The sequence below is a fragment of the Hyla sarda genome, chromosome 1 (assembly GCF_029499605.1).
Source record: "Hyla sarda isolate aHylSar1 chromosome 1, aHylSar1.hap1, whole genome shotgun sequence".
NCBI lineage: Eukaryota > Metazoa > Chordata > Amphibia > Anura > Hylidae > Hyla > Hyla sarda.
In genome coordinates, this window is record NC_079189.1 from 343,305,595 (window position 1) to 343,324,483 (window position 18,889).

Below are 18,889 nucleotides of genomic sequence, written 5' to 3' on the forward strand. Positions count from 1 at the left end.
TATGTGTTGGCTCAGTGCAATCTGTACCGACTGCTATGCTGGGCTTAAGGTTTGGTTGACAGTTAAGTGTGTATTTCAAGTGCTGAAGGCCTATATAACTGTATTTTCTACATTGCATATGTATTTTCCTGTCATAGCATGTATACACTGAGTTCAGCAGCTTGCAGAGTGTTAAGTCTTGCTGAAATTTACTTGCATTGCATTTGCAAACTGTACAGCAGAAGCAGAATCTAATCACAGCTAAAGCTCCTAGCCAATAAATGCAGGAGTTGTCCCAACTTCACCCCCCTAGCCTGGGAAAAGGTGATTCCAGTTGTCTCTTTTGCTGTTTGAGTAAGAGCCTGGCCTTTGATCAGAAAGCATGTCAGTTTGCCATGAAGAGGCTGAGAGTAGTAAGGCTAAGGTATAGCTAAAAGTCAGGAATACCTCCCACAAATAAGCAACGATTCCACTAATCCTGTCCACAAGCAAAATCCAACCTAATAAAAGTCCTTCTCCAGGGCTTTTTGTTGTCTTCACTGGATTTGTTTGGTCTAAGGTCATGGTCCAGTGCCTCACCTGTTAAGTCAGGGGAACTCCTACTTGATGTGCCTTTTAGAATGTTCTCTCTCTATTTTCCATATCAGTAAGGGGAGTGAAGTTGATCGGTTTCTCTAGCGATGGTTCTTGCTAGTTGGCTTAAGTAATAAGGACACCAAAGCTAGTGTATCAAGGAGTCACCTACTTTTGTCTACATCTGCATTAGACATTCAAAAGTGCAAGAAAGCAACCAAAAGTATAAATAATCTGCGAACAATTCATCTTAATGGAACAGTGACTAGAATTCTGCTTCTTCTGAAACTAAAGCTGTACTATGAAAACGGTACAAATGAAAGCAATATTACAATTGTCTGTATTGTATTTAACTGCTTCCGGATTTATGTAAAATTTATGGCTGTTCACTGGAACCCTGGCTATCAGATGTCTTTTTCCTAAGCTTTGTAAAAGGGGAACAGGGTTGTTTGAAAAAGGTTATTGTGGGATCTACCAAGGAACTCTGGGTTGTACCACTTGGCCAAGTGACATATCAAGGACTACTATCCATATCATTAACCCACATAACATGTCCCCCCAGTCTTCCACACTAATATCTGATTTTAAGATTTACAGGTGGCTATCTTCCATCCAGTTAGGTCCCCATGCCTGCTCTAAATACTCAGGAGCCGAAGCTTGAAGTCTCATCTTAAAATAGGCGCTCTCATTAATGCATTTTTTTTGTAAATGCAACTTTCTAATGTATTTTCTGTTTTCTTTGTGTTTAAAAAAGCTGCCACTAGGTGTCTTCGTACTTGTCAAGACACATTTCCCCCATCTCTTGCACAAACTTTGGACTTATGCAGTCTGGATTGCTGAGGGGTGGGGTGTGCAGTCTTAGCCAATCATAGCTCATCTCACACACTGAACTGCTGTGGGCTGTGTGTAGCAGAATGAGGGAGGAAGTTCTCCCCTATATGGCTTTAGATGATGTCACGCCTGCTGGGTAACACCCCTTCACAGTCTGTGAATCTGACTGAGACTGAGCAGAAAATACAGAGCAATATCAAGGTAGAAAACTAACAAATAATAAAAATAAAGGCAGGGGGTGGTTTATCATGATGGGGGTAGTGAATTGGGATGATTATAAAATTTAACAAGATCATGAGAGGTACTCTTTAAGAGCTGTGGACCGCACAGTGAGGAAGAGAGGCCGGCTTGTCTCCTCCCTGGTCAGTGAGCACGGAGCTGACAGTGCCACGCCGCTGATGAAGCAGCAGGACTGCACATTGTGACATTTATCTAATCTTTGTTCATGGAGAAAGTCTCTTTGTAATCCTGGGGTATAAGTTTTAGATTGCGGGGTGTCTGACTGCTGCCTCTTCCCCCCGCGATCTCCTGAACAGGACCCTGGCTCTCCTTGGGAATGGGGCATGTGGACCCCCGCATAAACCAGTGGCCAACATGCCCCCTCTACGTATCTCTAAGGGAGAGCCGTTTGGCTATCTCCGGCTCTCCCATAGAAATACATGGTGTCAGCTGCCGCTTCATGTTCCCATTCATGTCTATGGGAGGGGGTGTGATGAGCTAGCTTCTACAGAATCTACACGGAGTTCCATTTTAAGTGCATACCGCAAGGGAGGACACAACAGATTTTCACTATGGGGTATGTCAGACACTTCTATTGCCCTCAAAGCCTAGACTGCGATGACTTGACTTTTCCCTGTACAGCGGGATCTGTTTGAAGGAACTGTAGCAAGTTCTGGACAGGAGACCAGTAAGCTGGGGTTAAGGCCTGAGGTATAGTAGCAGTGTGAGGGAGACCCTCTCTCACTACTGGCCGGGCCAAACTGACTAACTTAGGGCTCCTCCCTGTCTGGAGAGACAGGGTAGAGGAAGGGCTGGCTTACCCTAATTGGCTGAGACTGTTGCTGTGGCTACTCACTATGTTCTTTACAGAGAAAAACAATAACCTATTACAGAGTAATTAAAGGCACGGTAGCACCAAAGGTTGGACAGGTACCTTAGGGATAACAACCTCCCGACAGAGCTCCGGTAGTAAAGATGTTCTGCTTTGGACCACCACATCTTCATTTTGGAGCTTTTCACAATGAATTTTATTTTATGTTATGGTAGTGCACCTTGTATGAATACTTGTTTATAAGTGTATTTTTGAGAAAAGCATTTTCCTTACCTTAGTTTTTCTTTTAGCATGTGGTGAACACCGATTTGGAAGAACCTGCAAGGAGTCCTGTGGAGAAAAAGAAACCTGCAAATCACAAATGTTTTGCCTTATAGATCCATATGGCTGCTCTTGTGCCTCAGGCTGGACCGGACTGATGTGTGATGACGGTACACTAGATCAATACATTCATTTATGATAAATTAAAGCACTGTGGAAGTTTAGCTGGGCAAACAGTATTAAACTGTTGTCATTGACGGTGACACAAATGTATAGTTCAAGGAGGGCTTCTTCTGTCTTTATTTCCACACCAAAATAAATGTACAGCCTATTTGTTCAGCATAAAAATACTAACTAAATTCCTGCTTCTCTGAGCACTTACTGATACAGGACAGTGTCCCTAACAAACAATTTGAGCCTATTGCTCAGCACCACAAGTACCATAGGTCTCATTTTTAGTGGCATAGCACCGTCTCCACAGGAGGTACTATAGCACAGAAGATAAAAAGCCACATAAACCGTTGTTCTATTAGTATTTTAGCAGTAGTATAGTATGTCAGTAAGCCCCCAAAGAATATGTCTTGTGGCTGTATTATACATTAAACATCATGTCTGCTTCTCTTACATTATCCAGCACTAGTGTTGAGCGGCATAGGCCATATTCGAATTCGCGAATATTCGTGAATATATGGACGAATATTCGTCATATATTCGCGAATATTCGCATATTCGTAATACTCCCGTGTTATTTTCGCAAATGCGAAAAGTTCGCATATGCGAAAATTAGCATATGCAAATGTTCGCATATGCGAAAATCGCATGCCAGTCTCACACAGTAGTATTAGAGCCTTCTTTACACCACACAAGCTGGAGGCAGAGAGGGAAAAAAAATAACGAATATTCGTAATTACGAATATATAGCGCTATATTCGCGAAATTCGCGAATTCGCGAATATAAGATATTCGCGAATAATATTCGAATTGCGAATATTCGCGAGCAACACTATCCAGCACTGTATTTTCTGTGATTATACTGTAGTGACACTTATTTATTGATGACCTTTCCTCGCTAACACCCAGCACAATGCCAATCAGCTGTTCGGCAAAGCCACAGCACCCAGATGCCCATTGTGAACCGAGCTAGAAACCTCTGGTCATTGTGTATTGGCTGTGTCAAGTTAAGTTGAGTTGAATAGCAGCTGAGCTGCAGTAAGCTGCTTCCAGCTCCATTCACAGTGTGCCTCCAGGCACAGCGGCTCTGTCGATAAGCTGATGGCAGCACCCAACCAATCCTATGGATAGGCCTCTAGTTGAAAAGTTCTGGGAAAACCTATTTAAAGGGATTGTCTCCCACATTAGGGGAAGGGAGGGGGAGGAGGGATGGAGCTGCTCAGGCTATGACGTGACATCACAGCTTACAGGAAGAAACCACAGCTGAAATGGGGGATCTGTTCACTTTTGATAATAACACTATATTAGTAAGTTTCTTATTTTTAAATTTTGACGCCATACACAGGTTGTTTCCTTCACTGGACAACCCCTTTAAATAAAGTAATAATTATAAATGTACTTCTCTTTTAGCTTGTCAACCAGATTTCTATGGACCTGACTGCAAGTTGAAGTGTCAATGCACCAGAGGAATGTGTGACAGGTTTAAAGGGTGTATTTGTCCCCAAGGGTGGCATGGGCTGCACTGTGAATACGAAGGTAAAGCAAGGTAACACTGTATTGTTATATATTAAAGACAGGGCACAGATACACTTTCATTGTATTTTAAACAATGCAATAATAGTTTTTGCATGCAGTAAAAGTGTAACTAAATCCAATACTTATGCCTAGTGAAAATCACCATGTTGACACTATACCTTACCCTTAATTCACCTGTTCAAATCTTCAAAACACACCATTGTGATGATTTTAGCAGTTGTTAGGAAGTATCATATGGTATTCATTAACATGGTACATGCAGTATTCATAATTACTGTAGTTTAAATTAGCGAAATATTGGCTGCCATATTCAGCATACACTTTAGTGGAGAGGTGCTATTGTCTGTATGGCTCTATGGGTATTTCCGTAATTCCTACTGACTTTCTACAGCCTTCTCTCCAATAACGTGTATAAAGAATGCAGAGGGCAGCAGGAGATCCCAGTTCTCTTAAGACTAAGTTTCCACTTTCTTTTTCTGGCAGTTTTTGGAGATCTGCCACTGCAGTTTTTGAGCCAAAGCCAGAAATGTATTCAAAAGGAATAGGACATATAAAGGAAGGACTTACACTTTTCCTCCCTCATGGATCCACTTCTGACTTTGGCTCAAAAACTGCAGTGGCAATATTCCAAAAACTGCCAGAAAAAAAACCAAGTGGAAACCTAGCCTAATAGATGAGGGTCCCAGAGGTGAAGTTTATTCTGTTGATATAAAGGAGTTATCAAACATTCTTAATATATATATATTTGTATCTATAATTTGTGTGTGTGTGTATATATATATATATATATATATATATATATATATATGTACACACAAATTCTGTGTCAGTTCAGCTAGTACTTCCATTTACATAGTAGAAACATTTGGAACTGATGTGGCCTTAGTATCATGTTCATTAGTCAGTAGATTCAAATGATAAAAACTTATTTCAGCGACTGTAATACACATATCTCCTATGTTTAATTAGGAACTAATAGACAGTAATGTATTCTAAATGGATTTCTCGAGAGCTGCATTGATAAATAAATCTTTTATTGCAGGTAACCCACACATCCCACCACAGATACAAGAGATGGAAACAACATTAGAACTGAACTCGGGAACTGATTTTAAGCCAACCTGTAGTGTCAGCGGCTTTCCTAAACCTTCTGCTCAAGAGTTTCTTCTTTTTAAAGAAGATGGCACCACGTTTCAGGTTTTGCCTTTCTTAGAATTACTCTCCCTTTAATATTTAAACAAAACTTATTAGAGACATACATAACGCATGGCAAAACAGATTTCAGCAAATATAATACATGTATGAAACACTGATATGCAAATTGTTAGATTATATAGGACCATACCTTTAAGCAGAAAATATTTATGCTTGAAATGTATCATTGATCTTATCTGCCTTAAGGTCATGTTGCAAGGACCAGTCCTACATACTCTGCAGCGCTGCTCAGAGATTGGGATTGATCACATCAATCAAATACACTAGGCCTAGTTTGACAGAAAGCCAGATAACCAAGCAGTATGCTTTTGGGTTGTGGAAGGAAACAAGGCAAACATGGGTAAAAGATATAAAGTCATGTTCAGATCCATCCAAAACCCACAGTGCTGCAACAATGCTAACCAGTAGGTCCCCATTTACTGCTAACCAGTAGGTCCCCATTTACTGCTAACCAGTAGGTCCCCATTTACTGCTAACCAGTAGGTCCCCATTTACTGCTAACCAGTAGGTCCCCATTTACTGCTAACCAGTAGGTCCCCATTTACTGCTAACCAGTAGGTCCCCATTTACTGCTAACCAGTAGGTCCCCATTTACTGCTAACCAGTAGGTCCCCATTTACTGCTAACCAGTAGGTCCCCATGTACTGCTAACCAGTAGGTCCCCATTTACTGCTAACCAGTAGGTCCCCAATTACTGCTAACCAGTAGATGCCCACTATTGCTACTAAAAACCATTGCATCTTATGTGTCTATTATTTTGTACCAGCCTAGTGCCACTATTCAGAAATATTAATAGACAAAAAGGACCAATTTGACAGAGTTTCTGTATGGTTGTTTGCTAATATCTAGGGAGCTATGTGAGCTACCGTTGGGAATTTATATATATTATAAAGTCTAGACTAACATGGCACACAGTGGTTTTGAAAATAATTTAGTGTATATTTCTGACAAACTAGACTACAGCTCCAAACTGAGAATTGCTGACCATGAAAAAGACAGGAAAAATGTGGCAGACACATTCTTGCTTCATATTCAACTTCATATCTATTACAAAAATTGTCTGTGATTATGTTGATGCATTTTCTAGTATTCCAAGTACTAAATACTTCCATTGTATTGGCCCATATACATGTCTTTTATAGGCTGTGTCAACCACTGAAATCGATCAGCACACCATTGCCCAGTTTTCAGTCGGAAAGATTGTACCTAGGTTTTCAGGTTGGTGGATTTACAGTGTGAAGACTGAAGCAGGAACAGATGAGCAGCATGTGCACATCTATGTGAAAGGTAGGGATCATTTAAAGATGCAGAGTAAAAAGGTGCTGTACTCAGTTACTAAGATGGACAAAGCTGCGCTTTCACAAATAGTGTTTTCCTGTAGTTGTAGTGGTGGTTATTGTGTTTGATTGTGTTTTTTGTTGTTTTTGTTTAAAATGTTGTTGCCCAATATTACATTAAAATCTATATAGTAAAAAGCCTTCTTTAGATTTTTGGAAATTTTACTGCCTTTTTTGGAGGTGGGTGGCATTTTTTTCAAAAATTCAGCATGGCATTAAGATCTGGCAAAACATCTGGAAAATGTCTCACCCTAAAAGCATCACATGTCACAATGCAACTCAGCTAGCTGCAGCATTTTCCCTTTTCCTCCCCCTTTCCCTCACCGACAGAAGCATTGTCTCCCTTCTTACCACTTTCCTGATTGACAGAAGCATTGTCCTCCTTCCCACCCCTTCCCCCACTGACAAAAACATTGTCCCCTTCCCCCACTGACATAAGCATTGTCCCCTTCCTCCACTGACAGAAGCATTGTCCTCCTTCCCACCCCTTCCCCCACTGACAGAAACATTGTCCCCTTCCCCCACTGACATAAGCATTGTCCCCTTCCTCCACTGACAGAAGCATTGTCCTTCTTCCCACCCCTTCCCCCACTGACAGAAATATTCTCCCCTTCCCGCTGACAGAAGCATTGTCCCCTTCCCCCACTGACAGAAGCATTGTCCTCCTTCCCACCCCTTCCCCCACTGACAGAAATATTGTCCCCTTCCCCACTGACAGAAGCATTGTCCCCTTCCCCCACTCACAGAAACATTGTCCCCCTTCCCACCACTTCCCCTTTTGACAAAAACATTGTCCCCCTTCCCCTATATCCCCCTTCCCACCCTTTCCCCTTTTGACAGAAACAATGACCCCCTTCCCACCCCTGCCCTATAGACAGAAACATTGTCCCCCTTCCCCTTTGACAGAAACATTGTCCCCATCCCACCCCTTCCCCTTTGACAGAAAAATTGTCCCCCTTCCCAACCCTTCCCCTTTGTCAGAAACATTGTCCCCCTTCCCATCCACCCCTTCCCCTTTGACAGAAACATTGTTCCCTTCCCACCCCTTCCCCTTTGACAGAAACATTGTCCCCCTTCCCACCCCTTCCCCTTTGACAGAAACATTGTCCCCCTTCCCACCTACCCCTTCCCCTTTGACAGAAACATTGTTCCCCTTCCCACCCCTTCCCCTTTGACAGAAACATTGTCCCCCTTCCCCTTTGACAGAAACATTGTTCCCCTTCCCACCCCTTCCCATTTGACAGAAACATTGTCCCCCTTCCCACCCCTTCCCCTATTGACAGAAATATTGTCCCCCTTCCCACCCCTTCCCCTTTTGACAGAAATTGTCCCCCTTCCTATCCCTTCCTCTTTTGACAGAAACATTGTCCCCCTTCCCACCCCTTCCCATTTGACAGAAACATTGTCCCCCTTCCCACCCCTTCCCCTATTGACAGAAATATTGTCCCCCTTCCCACCCCTTCCCCTTTTGACAGAAATTGTCCCCCTTCCTATCCCTTCCTCTTTTGACAGAAACATTGTCCCCCTTCCCACCCCTTCCCCTTTTGACAGAAACATCGCCCCCCTTCCCACTCCTTCCCCTTTTGACAGAAACATTGTTCCCCTTCCCACCCCTTCCCCTTTTGACAAAAACATTGTCCCCCTTCCCACCACTTCCCATTTTGACAGAAACATTGTCCCCCTTCCCACCCCTTCCCCTATTGACAGAAACATTGTCCCCCTTCCCACCCCTTCCCCTTTGACAGAAACATTGTCCCCCTTCCCACCCCTTCCCCTTTGACAGAAACATTCTCCCCCTTCCCACCACTTCCCATTTTGACAGAAACATTGTCCCCCATCCTATATTTCCCCGTTCCCACCCCTTCCCCTATTGACAGAAACATTGTCCCCCTTCCCACCCCTTCCCCTTTGACAGAAACATTGTTCCCCTCCCAGCACTTCCCCTTTTGACAGAAGCGTTGTCCCCCTTCGCCTTTTGACAGAAATATCATCCACCTTCCCACCCCTTCCCCTTTTGAAAGAAACATTGTCCCCTTCCCACCCCTTCCCCTTTTGATAGAAACATTGTCCCCCTTCCCTCCCCTTTCCTCCCCTTCCCCCTTGACAGAAACATTGTCCCCCTTCCCCTTTTGACAGAAATATCATCCCCCTTCCCACCCTTTCCCACCCCTTCCCCTTTTGACAGAAACATTGTCCCCTTCCCACCCCTTCCCCTTTTGACAGAAACATTGTCCCCCTTCCCACCCCTTCCCCTTTGACAGAAACACTGTCCCCCCCCACCCCTTCCCCTTTTGACAGAAACATTGTCCCCCTTCCCCTTTTGACAGAAATATCATCCCCCTTCCCACCCTTTCCCACCCCTTCCCCTTTTGACAGAAACATCGTCCCCCTTCCCACCCCTTCCCCTTTTGACAGAAACATTGTTCCCCTTTTGACAAAAACATTGTCCCCCTTCCCACCACTTCCCATTTTGACAGAAACATTGTCCCCCTTCCTCTATTTCCCCCTTCCCACCCCTTCCCCTATTGACAGAAACATTGTCCCCCTTCTCACCCCTTCCCCTTTGACAGAAACATTGTCCCCCTTCCCACCCCTTCCCCTTTGACAGAAACATTCTCCCCCTTCCCACCACTTCCCATTTTGACAGAAACATTGTCCCCCATCCTATATTTCCCCCTTCCCACCCCTTCCCCTATTGACAGAAACATTGTCCCCCTTCCCACCCCTTCCCCTTTGACAGAAACATTGTCCCCCTTCCCACCCCTTCCCCTTTGATAGAAACATTGTTCCCCTCCCAGCACTTCCCCTTTTGACAGAAACGTTGTCCCCCTTCCCCTTTTGACAGAAATATCATCCCCCTTCCCACCCCTTCCCCTTTTGACAGAAACATTGTCCCCTTCCCACCCCTTCCCATTTTGATAGAAACATTCCCCCCCTTCCCTCCCCTTTCCTCCCCTTCCCCCTTGACAGAAACATTGTCCCCCTTCCCCTTTTGACAGAAATATCATCCCCCTTCCCACCCTTTCCCACCCCTTCCCCTTTTGACAGAAACATTGTCCCCTTCCCACCCCTTCCCCTTTTGACAGAAACATTGTCCCCCTTCCCACCTCTTCCCCTTTGACAGAAACACTGTCCCTCCCACCCCTTCCCCTTTTGACAGAAACATTGTCCCCCTTCCCCTATTGAGCGAAACATCCCCTATTGACAGAAACATTGTTCCCCTTCCCATCCCTTCCCCCTATTGACAGAAACATTGTCCCACCCCTTCCCTATTGACAAAAACATTGTCACCCTTCCCACCTCTTCCCCTATTGACAGAAACTTTGTCTCCCTTCCCCTATTGACCAAAACATCCCCTATTGACAGAAACATTGTCCCCCTTCCCCTATTGACAGAAACATTGCCCCCTTCTTACCACTCCTCCCATTGACAAAAGCATTGTCTCCCTTTCCACCCCTTCCCCTATTGAATGAAGCATTGTCCACCTTCCCAACCCTTCATCCATTGACAGAAGCATTGTCCCTCATCCTACCCCTTCCCTCATTGACAGAAGCCTTGTCCATCTTAGCACCTCTTCTAATAATGTCAATCTCATTCTTCCATTTCTTACCATTGCACCATTGGCAGCATCAGCATTCTCTCTATTTCTCCCCCTCTTGCAGTAAAATCAGCACTATAACAGACCCTTTGCCTCTTGACAGCTGTATCCCATCCCACCTTTCCTCCACTGGTAGTAGTATTCTTCCATACAATTCCCCACTGAAAGCAGCACTTCCCCAATTCCTATCCTCCTCACACTGTTAGGAGCATCAGTAATGCTGGAGGTGAGAGGTCACCATAGGTCCTTCAACCCTTTAACTTATACAGATTTGTTGTTATTTTTACTTATCTTGTATGAATGTATTACAATATGTTTTAATTGATGCCCGCATAAATGATAAATTAAATCAGCACTGTCATAATATAGCAAAAGTTTGATATGTCGTAGAAACACTTTGATGTCATAGAATACTCAAATCTCAACTGAACAGTAGAATGAGCCAGGAAAAGTGCATGCTTAACATTGCTCTGTGTCATGTGTCATGTGACCTGGAAATTCCCATGTAAGTCTATGGGACTGCCCCCTTACACAGACACCGCTCGTTTAAGTGTGAACACTCAGACCTTAACCGATGAAAATGTTCTATAATGACACTTAAAGAATTATGCATAATACCAGTTACTGTAGAACAGTGCCTGGAATCATAGTAATTCTACTTTGTGATAATGCTCCCTTATTGCCTAGTTATGTGCCTTATAAGTGATAATGCCTCCTACATGACCATTTAGTGATATGCCCCCTCATTGCTCCCAAATAGTGAGAATGCTTCCTTATTGCCCCCTATTTAGTGATAATGCCTCCTTATTGCCCTGATTTAGTGATAATTCCCCTTATTGCCCCCAAATTAGTGATATTTCTCCTTAGTCTCCTTAGTGTTCCCTAGTAATGTATTTTGGTCAAATAAAAATAAAAAATCTAACCTATCCTGCTCCCACAATGCTGCTCTCTCTCTCTCTCTTCAGGCCTGCAGCCTATGAACAACCTACAACATGAAAAAAAAAAACCTTGGTGTCTACATAAATGATATACATAAAATTTATGAATAGATAATGCAAATTTTATTAGACATAATTTATTAATGCAAGACAACCCATTGGTTCCCAACCCATAAAAACATACATGACACAAGACAGGTTAAAAAACAAACGGTGGGGATCACCAGTTAAATCTCCATATACAATAATAGCCACAATAGCAGATGATAGATGTTTCAAGTCTGACTAGCTATTTTAATCTGTTACCAGTGGTCACAACAGGTCTACAACAAATATCCTGAGCACCCCAGTGGAATAACAATGTGGGTGTCACTGTAGTAAATATATATAATGGGTTACAAACCCTACTTAGAAGATATTATCAGTATCAATACAGTATATACAATCCTATGTTCCTGTCTGCAAAAAAGGTAGTTAAATAGAAGCCTTTACAAGAATCATAAATAATATTATCAGCTCATGTAATATAGGCAGTAAGGCAGCGGATACTGGAAATACAGGATACATACAATGAAACAGCAAAAAATATTGAAAGTACAAAAATTAAGATACTAAGGCAGCAATGTTCTGCAGCCTATGAGATGCTTGTACTGCATCCCAGGGCAGGCCCCACGACGCCATATCATTGTGCCGAGATCATGACCTAGAGTCTCATAGTGCCTGAAGTGCCTGCAGCTTATATGATTGCATTGTGAAGAAGGGAACAGACAGCTCTCTGTTCCGCCATTCTACCCAACTGCATCAGCATCCTCAGGATACAGATGCAGTTGAGGAGGCAGTCACCCAAAGATCTTGTAGATGCCAAATGTAAGCGATACCCTTTCTTGTGGTCATGCTGCTGTTTACATCATAAGTTAACATGATTTTTCTTGTTTTTAGTGCTAAATAACTTATAATTTCTTTTGTTTTCATGTTCAGTTGCCCCATATCCTAAATATGGTCCAATGTTAAATAAAAGTGGACCCAACTATCTTCACATACATGTTAACGCTGACTCTTATGGAGGGGATGGTCCTATTGTAACTACAACTGTATTGTATAAACCTTCAAAGAAATCAACTGGATGGGTCACCTTAAGTGGTAAGAATTTATGTGGCCTAAAATATTTTACTGTTTTACATTGAATTCACAAAATTACATGAACATAAACCATTAAACCATAAAATTGCATGAAAATGGACTCAGGATGCAGCTCTCAGTCTAATGGCTTCCAGTTACTGCTGCTTCCTTTTCTTTGTTATAAGTCATCTCCATAGAAAATGCCCATTTTCAAACAAGTGTATGGTGCCAGAATACCTCTCTAGGGCAAAAAATATTTTCACAGTCCATAAAGTGATTTCCTAATTTGCTAAAACAACTGTGGTAACGGGGTGTGATGAGGGCAGATGTTGTTATCCTGGGCAGATGGCATTAACCCCTTGTATTCATGACACCAGGGCGTGGTTTATCCTCGATACCACCTGACGGTGTACCACTAGATCCTGGGCTAGGCAGGGGGGCAATAATGACTCCGACGCCAAGTTAAGGATAACAGTACCTTTACTGAGGGTAGACAGATGGTAAAGTCTATACAGTTCAGCCAGGGCCCACGGAGGTGACCAGTGACTCAGAGACCTTAAGGGCTTCCTGGGACTTGTAGTAGGAGTGGACAATGTAATGCAGGCCACGCTGACTTGACAGGGACTGACTTGACTTGACTAAGGACTGACAAAGCTATCCGACTGTAGCTTACTTGTGTGGTGAGCTTGGGGGATGTAGAGTGAACAGGGGTGATGCAGAGTAGTGTTGCAGGGATTAGCATTAACCCTTGATTGTCGTGATGCCAGGGTGTGGGCTTCCTCTAGATATATATGTCCTACCGCCACCCGTCCCAAGAACGATAGGGAGGAATAAAGGATTGTCCACAGCCGGAATTGTAATAAACTTGAAACAACTTTACTGCAGATTTCATGCAGGATGAATAACAAATAGTCTTTACAGAGGACCAGGACTTAGGCTCCTCACAGGTTGGCTGGGACTTTGTAGTAAATAAGCTTTGATTCTTTTTCTACGCTGTTCCACTGAATTTAGGGTATGCTTAGGTTCAGTAGTCACGTAGGATTGATGAGATTTGAGCTATTTTACTCACGGTTTAACAAGGTGCTGAAGTGGTAGGCTTCAGGCCTAGATTGTCTTGTCACTGCGATAACAGATCTGCTTACTTTGAGATCCCAAGGGAAAGAGCTGTTGCTTGCTTTGCAACCAGGAACTAAGAGAGAGATTATTGGATGCAGCGCCCTTATATACAGAAGGGGCAGGATCAAAGCTTATTGGTCCCAAAACCTGTCAGTCCTAGCACAAAGCATTATGGTTACATCACATGACCTAATCACATGACCCAAAGGTCCTTAAACCTTAGCATAACACAATTATTAGTGATCACATGATCTAAGGTCCTGTACATTAATTACACTATACTAAGATATATTAAATATATACATTTTTAATGACATTAGGAGGCAACTAGGGGTTAACCCACCAAGAAAGCCCTACCAGCATGGAGGAACTCTGACTTTGGGGACTTACGACAAAAGTACGGGACCGAGTCCAGTACTGGGACACCACACTTGCATTTGATGATGGCTGCAGGACTTGACTTTGAGGCCTCCAACACTCTGGACACACACACTAGGCAGTGGCACGACTGACATCAGCAAAGACTTATCTCCAAAGAGGGAAGAGCAAAAGAGAGAGAGCTAGCTCCACCTAGGGCTTATATGGGGGAGACTAGCAGGGAGCCCATAGGTCACTCTTGGGGTCACCTGGTCACAGGTAAAAATCACATGACATATCACATGGTACAACTCTTAAAGCAACAAGACATTTTATAATACATTACAATGCAGAACATATGTTCGGGGGGGGGGAAACAAGTACAAGGGAGCCCAGAGGACACTGAAGGGAGGCTACCGGACAGGGCAACAAGGGTATGGGGTAACACCTCCCCTACTGGGCCACCACATAATGAATTTAATTCCTTTAACCCAGTCAAAAAATCCTCACCTTGTTATGTTATGTTGGGAGCATCACATCCAAAAAAGCCTTGTGCGCAAACACCAATACTGTTGCAAGCACCCCCACACTACCTGCGACTGGTCAGAAAATACTTGCAGGATGTCAGATCCTCTTCACCAGCAGAAAAGGAGCCTATTCTGTCAGCACAATGGTTAGGTTTCCTAAATAAAAGATACTCTGAGACAAACGCCTTATGTTGAAAGTATACAGAGAAAATGAGTCCTCTGGGTCTTCTTCAGTGTAATGAATATGGTGATGTAGTTGTGTGTATAAAATGAAATATATATATATATATATATATATATATATATATATATATATATATATCCCTTTAGTCTCACTAAAGTTATTCGGCTAGTATTCCCCCTTAAAATAATCAGTAAGGCTGCATTCACATCATGTTTTGTAGTTACGAGGACCGGATCTGGGAAATGTGAAAACCGGGTGCTCCCGCATCCCAACCGAACCGGCATCTTATTCTTTTAAATGAACTGACAGAAATCACTGTATCAGGATTTGTGACTTGACTGAAAACCGTGGTATGCTATGGTTTTCAGTCTGGTCAGCAAACTGTATATGGAGCAAAAATGAGCCAACCAGTGTTGCCATCTGACTCCAGTCGGCTCATTCAAATGAATGAGAAGCAGGCCAGGTCCAGCTGGGATAAGGGAGTGCCCGGTTTTCACATTTCCCAGCCGCTTCCGGTCACCGTAACTACAAAATGTGATGTGAATGCAGCCTAAATGAACTAGATAAAATATGTATATTACATTTAAAAAAAAAAAGGTATATACACATAGACACACCGAGTTCTACTCAGTATCTACTCATGTATTATGTATTATAAAACAATTAATTAAGACATATGTGTATATATAAATAGATAGATATATTAAGGAAGAAATCTAAAAAGTAATTGACCATATATCGTGGTTCACCTTTAATACAATGCACTTATGCTGAGGTTCAGTCCTATGAAGTGCAATCAATAGTTGGCTAAGCAGTCCAACAAGGAAAACAATAACCTGGCACTATCTTGTCTCTCTCTTCCTTGGAGGGCTCTCCTGTCAGTAGAACAGGCAGCATGAGGTCCCACTTTAAACTGTGTGTGTCTGTGGTGCTTCTCAAAAATAACAAGGATACACGTCTCAACAAAGGTGAAAAGCGTCTTGGAGCACTCACCTCGGACACAAGATAATTTGTGCAGAAATTCTTTATTGCTTTTTATGGCTGGAAATACATCGCAGGGAGGTGGTAAGATGGAACACACGCGGGTGGGCGACGGTCCGAAAAACGTGTCTTTTCTTTAAAACCAATCTGAACAAGCGGCAACAGGGTTTTGAACTCATATGAGCGATACAGATGCTGGGGGAATCAAAATTTATCATAGCAAAGCTTCGAGCTCATAATAATCTTTTAGCCCTAGGGGTCCTGTTGCATTGCAACGAATGATCCACCTGGCTTCTTTACTCAACAGAATGTGATCTTAATTTTTTCTCCCCTGCATCTGTTCAACTCTTTCTAGTCCAGCAAATTTCACATCTTTCGGGTCTCCATTATGAACTGTAAGCATGTGTTCTATGAATCAGGTTGATCCCTTTTTTGTTTTTAAGGAATGGATATGTTCCCTAACCCTGTGAAATAGGGGGCGGATTGTCTTGCCTATATAAAAATGACTGCACTCACATACCAATGCGTACACTATATGATCTGTTCTACATGTAATAAACTGCCTAACTTGAATTTCATAGCCCCCTAATTTAATGGATTTTGCTTCCATATTATATTTACAGTAAGGGCCTTATATTTACTAGACATCGGTCTAGTGTCGGTCAGCCAATCTTTTTTCATCATGTTTTTTTTTAGAACATCTTTTTATGTAATCATGTATAGTCACATTTTTTCTATACGTGATTATCGGGGGGTTGTTTGTGATAGAGTGGAGGTCAACATCTGTTTGAAGTATGTGCCAGTGGCTTAATATAGCCTTTCTCAATGTGTTATTCATATTAGTGTTTTTAAAGGAGAACACTGCACATTCTTCAGTCTCCTCCTTTACTTTGTTTGAGCCCATTAATAGATCTTGTCTGGGCATTTTACTGATTTTTTTCTTAGCCTGCTCGCAAACTGTCTTGGGATAACTTCTACGTTTCAATCGAGACAATAATTCCTCAGCTTGTTCCTCAACTTATAGTTGGCTAAGGTTGATCTATGTGGAATCTTGATACCTCCACATTTGGAAGTAAAATACAGATATAGCGCTTATTACTTCAGTGTCCTATTTAACAATTATATATCTCTTATAGAGACCACTCTTATTATTCAATGTCCAATCCTGTAAGGAAAATACTGCAAGGAATGAATCTGTATAGTAATGTTTAGTCCGTTCCAATGGTGAGATCCCTTGTATAAAGCAGATGTCTGTCGGTTCTATGTACTGCTTTTCTTATCTCCTATGGAGATCTTGTAGTTAACTCCTGTAGAGCACTAAGTATGGTGCTGTGCACCTTTCACAAGTCCGATGGGCGATGTCCCACTTTGCTTTCACACTTACCCTCTGTGACTTTAACCTCCATTTGCAGCCCTTGCCAGCTGGTAGGCCACCAGCACTGGTGCACCAGGGGAAATAAAGGTCGGATTGTTGCAGACTTCTTCCTGGTGTAAATATTTCAGAATTCTACTCATGTTTGGACCGCACGTTTTTCCTGTTCAATCAGCAATGTACGTAGAAACTTTGTAGAGATATTGGAGGTGGAAAAACACAGGTCTCAAAGTTAAGCTAGACATGTTTCAAGAGTTCTACTCCTTTCTTCAGTAGCTGTCAGGTGGTTAGAGCCATAGAGGGTAAGTGTGAGAGCAAGACTCTCACACTGAGACTAAAGGGAATATATATATATATATAAGTCATGGCCATAAATGTCGGCACCCCTTAAATTTTTGAAGAAAACAAAGAATTTCTCACAGAAATGGATTGCAGTAACACATATTTTGCTACACACATGTTTATTCCCTTTGTGTGTATTGGAACTAAACCAAAAAAGTTAGGAAAAAAAGCTAATTGGACATAATGTCACACCAAACTCCAAAAATGGGCTGGATAAAATTATTGGCACCCTTAACTTAATATTTGGTTGCATACCCTTTGGAAAAAATTATTGAAATCAGTCGCTTCCTATAACCATCAAGCTTCTGACACCTCTCAGCCAGAATGCAAACTTCTCCAGGTCTCTCTTATTGGAACAGCAACAGCAATTTTAAGATCTCTCAACAGGTGTTCAGTGGGATTTAGATCTGGGCTGATTGCTGGCCACTTCAGAACTCTCCACTGCTTTGTTGCCACGCAAACCCAGCTTTCTGACACTGGGCTGTACAATGCGGTCCAAAATCCATTGGTAATCCTCAGATTTCATGATGCCCTGCACACAGTGCCAGAGGCAGCAAAACAACCCCAAAGTATCATTGAACCTCCACCATATTTCACTGTAGGTACTCTGTTCTTTTCTTTGTAGGCCTCATTCCATTTTCGGTAAACAGTAGAATAATGAGCTTTACCAAAAAGCTCTAGCTTGGTCTCATCTGTCCACAATATGTTTTCCCAGAAGGATTTTGGCTTAATCAAGTTAATTTTTGCAAAATGTAGTCTTGCTTTTTAGTTCTTTGTGTCAGCAGTGGGGTCCTCCAGGGTCTCCTGCCATAGCGTTTCATTTCATTTAAATGTCAATGCATAGTTCGCCCTGGCACTGATGCTCCCTGAGCCTGTAGGACAGCTTGAATATCTTTGGAACTTGTTTGGGTCTGCTTAGCCGCCATCTGGACTATCCTGCATTGACACCTTTCATAAATTTTTCTCTTCCATCCATGCCCAGGGAGATCAGCTACAGTGCCATGGGTTGCAAACTTCTTGATAATGGTATTATTGGGCAGCACACTTGCGTCATCTTGCAGCATGGTCCACCCATTTGGCCTATTGCAAATGGATGGAAATCGAGAAGCTATGGCTGGCTCCTATTCACCCTAACTCCTTTTTTTGGTCCTTTCCGCTCTCCTCCCCCACACCCCCACTTTTGGGCCCTATGTCCTTCTCCAAATACGCTTGGGCATACTGCTCTAGATGGTTCCAGCTCCTCTCCCCCTTCTCCCCAATGCAGTCTTTCCTATATCGCCCTGATTTCCCTCCTGGTAGCACCTCCCCTATAGTCCTGGAATGGGGTTCGCGGGGGCTGTTTTGCTGGGCTGATGTGGTGAGCCCTCTGACTCGTGCTCTCTTGACTTTTGATGATCTGAA

The 18,889-nt window shown here is 42.7% G+C and overlaps 1 protein-coding gene across 3 annotated transcripts in view; it reads left to right on the forward strand.

The window, feature by feature from the left end:
* Window positions 1-18,889, forward strand: part of TEK (TEK receptor tyrosine kinase) — a 134,380-nt gene that overhangs the window by 62,671 nt on the left and 52,820 nt on the right. For all 3 annotated transcript variants that reach the window (XM_056520815.1, XM_056520822.1, XM_056520830.1), the window contains exons 6-10: window positions 2,725-2,865; window positions 4,277-4,402; window positions 5,445-5,599; window positions 6,760-6,904; window positions 12,469-12,630. In XM_056520815.1, coding sequence (XP_056376790.1) covers window positions 2,725-2,865; window positions 4,277-4,402; window positions 5,445-5,599; window positions 6,760-6,904; window positions 12,469-12,630 — 729 coding nt within the window. The remainder of the gene's footprint in view (window positions 1-2,724; window positions 2,866-4,276; window positions 4,403-5,444; window positions 5,600-6,759; window positions 6,905-12,468; window positions 12,631-18,889) is intronic.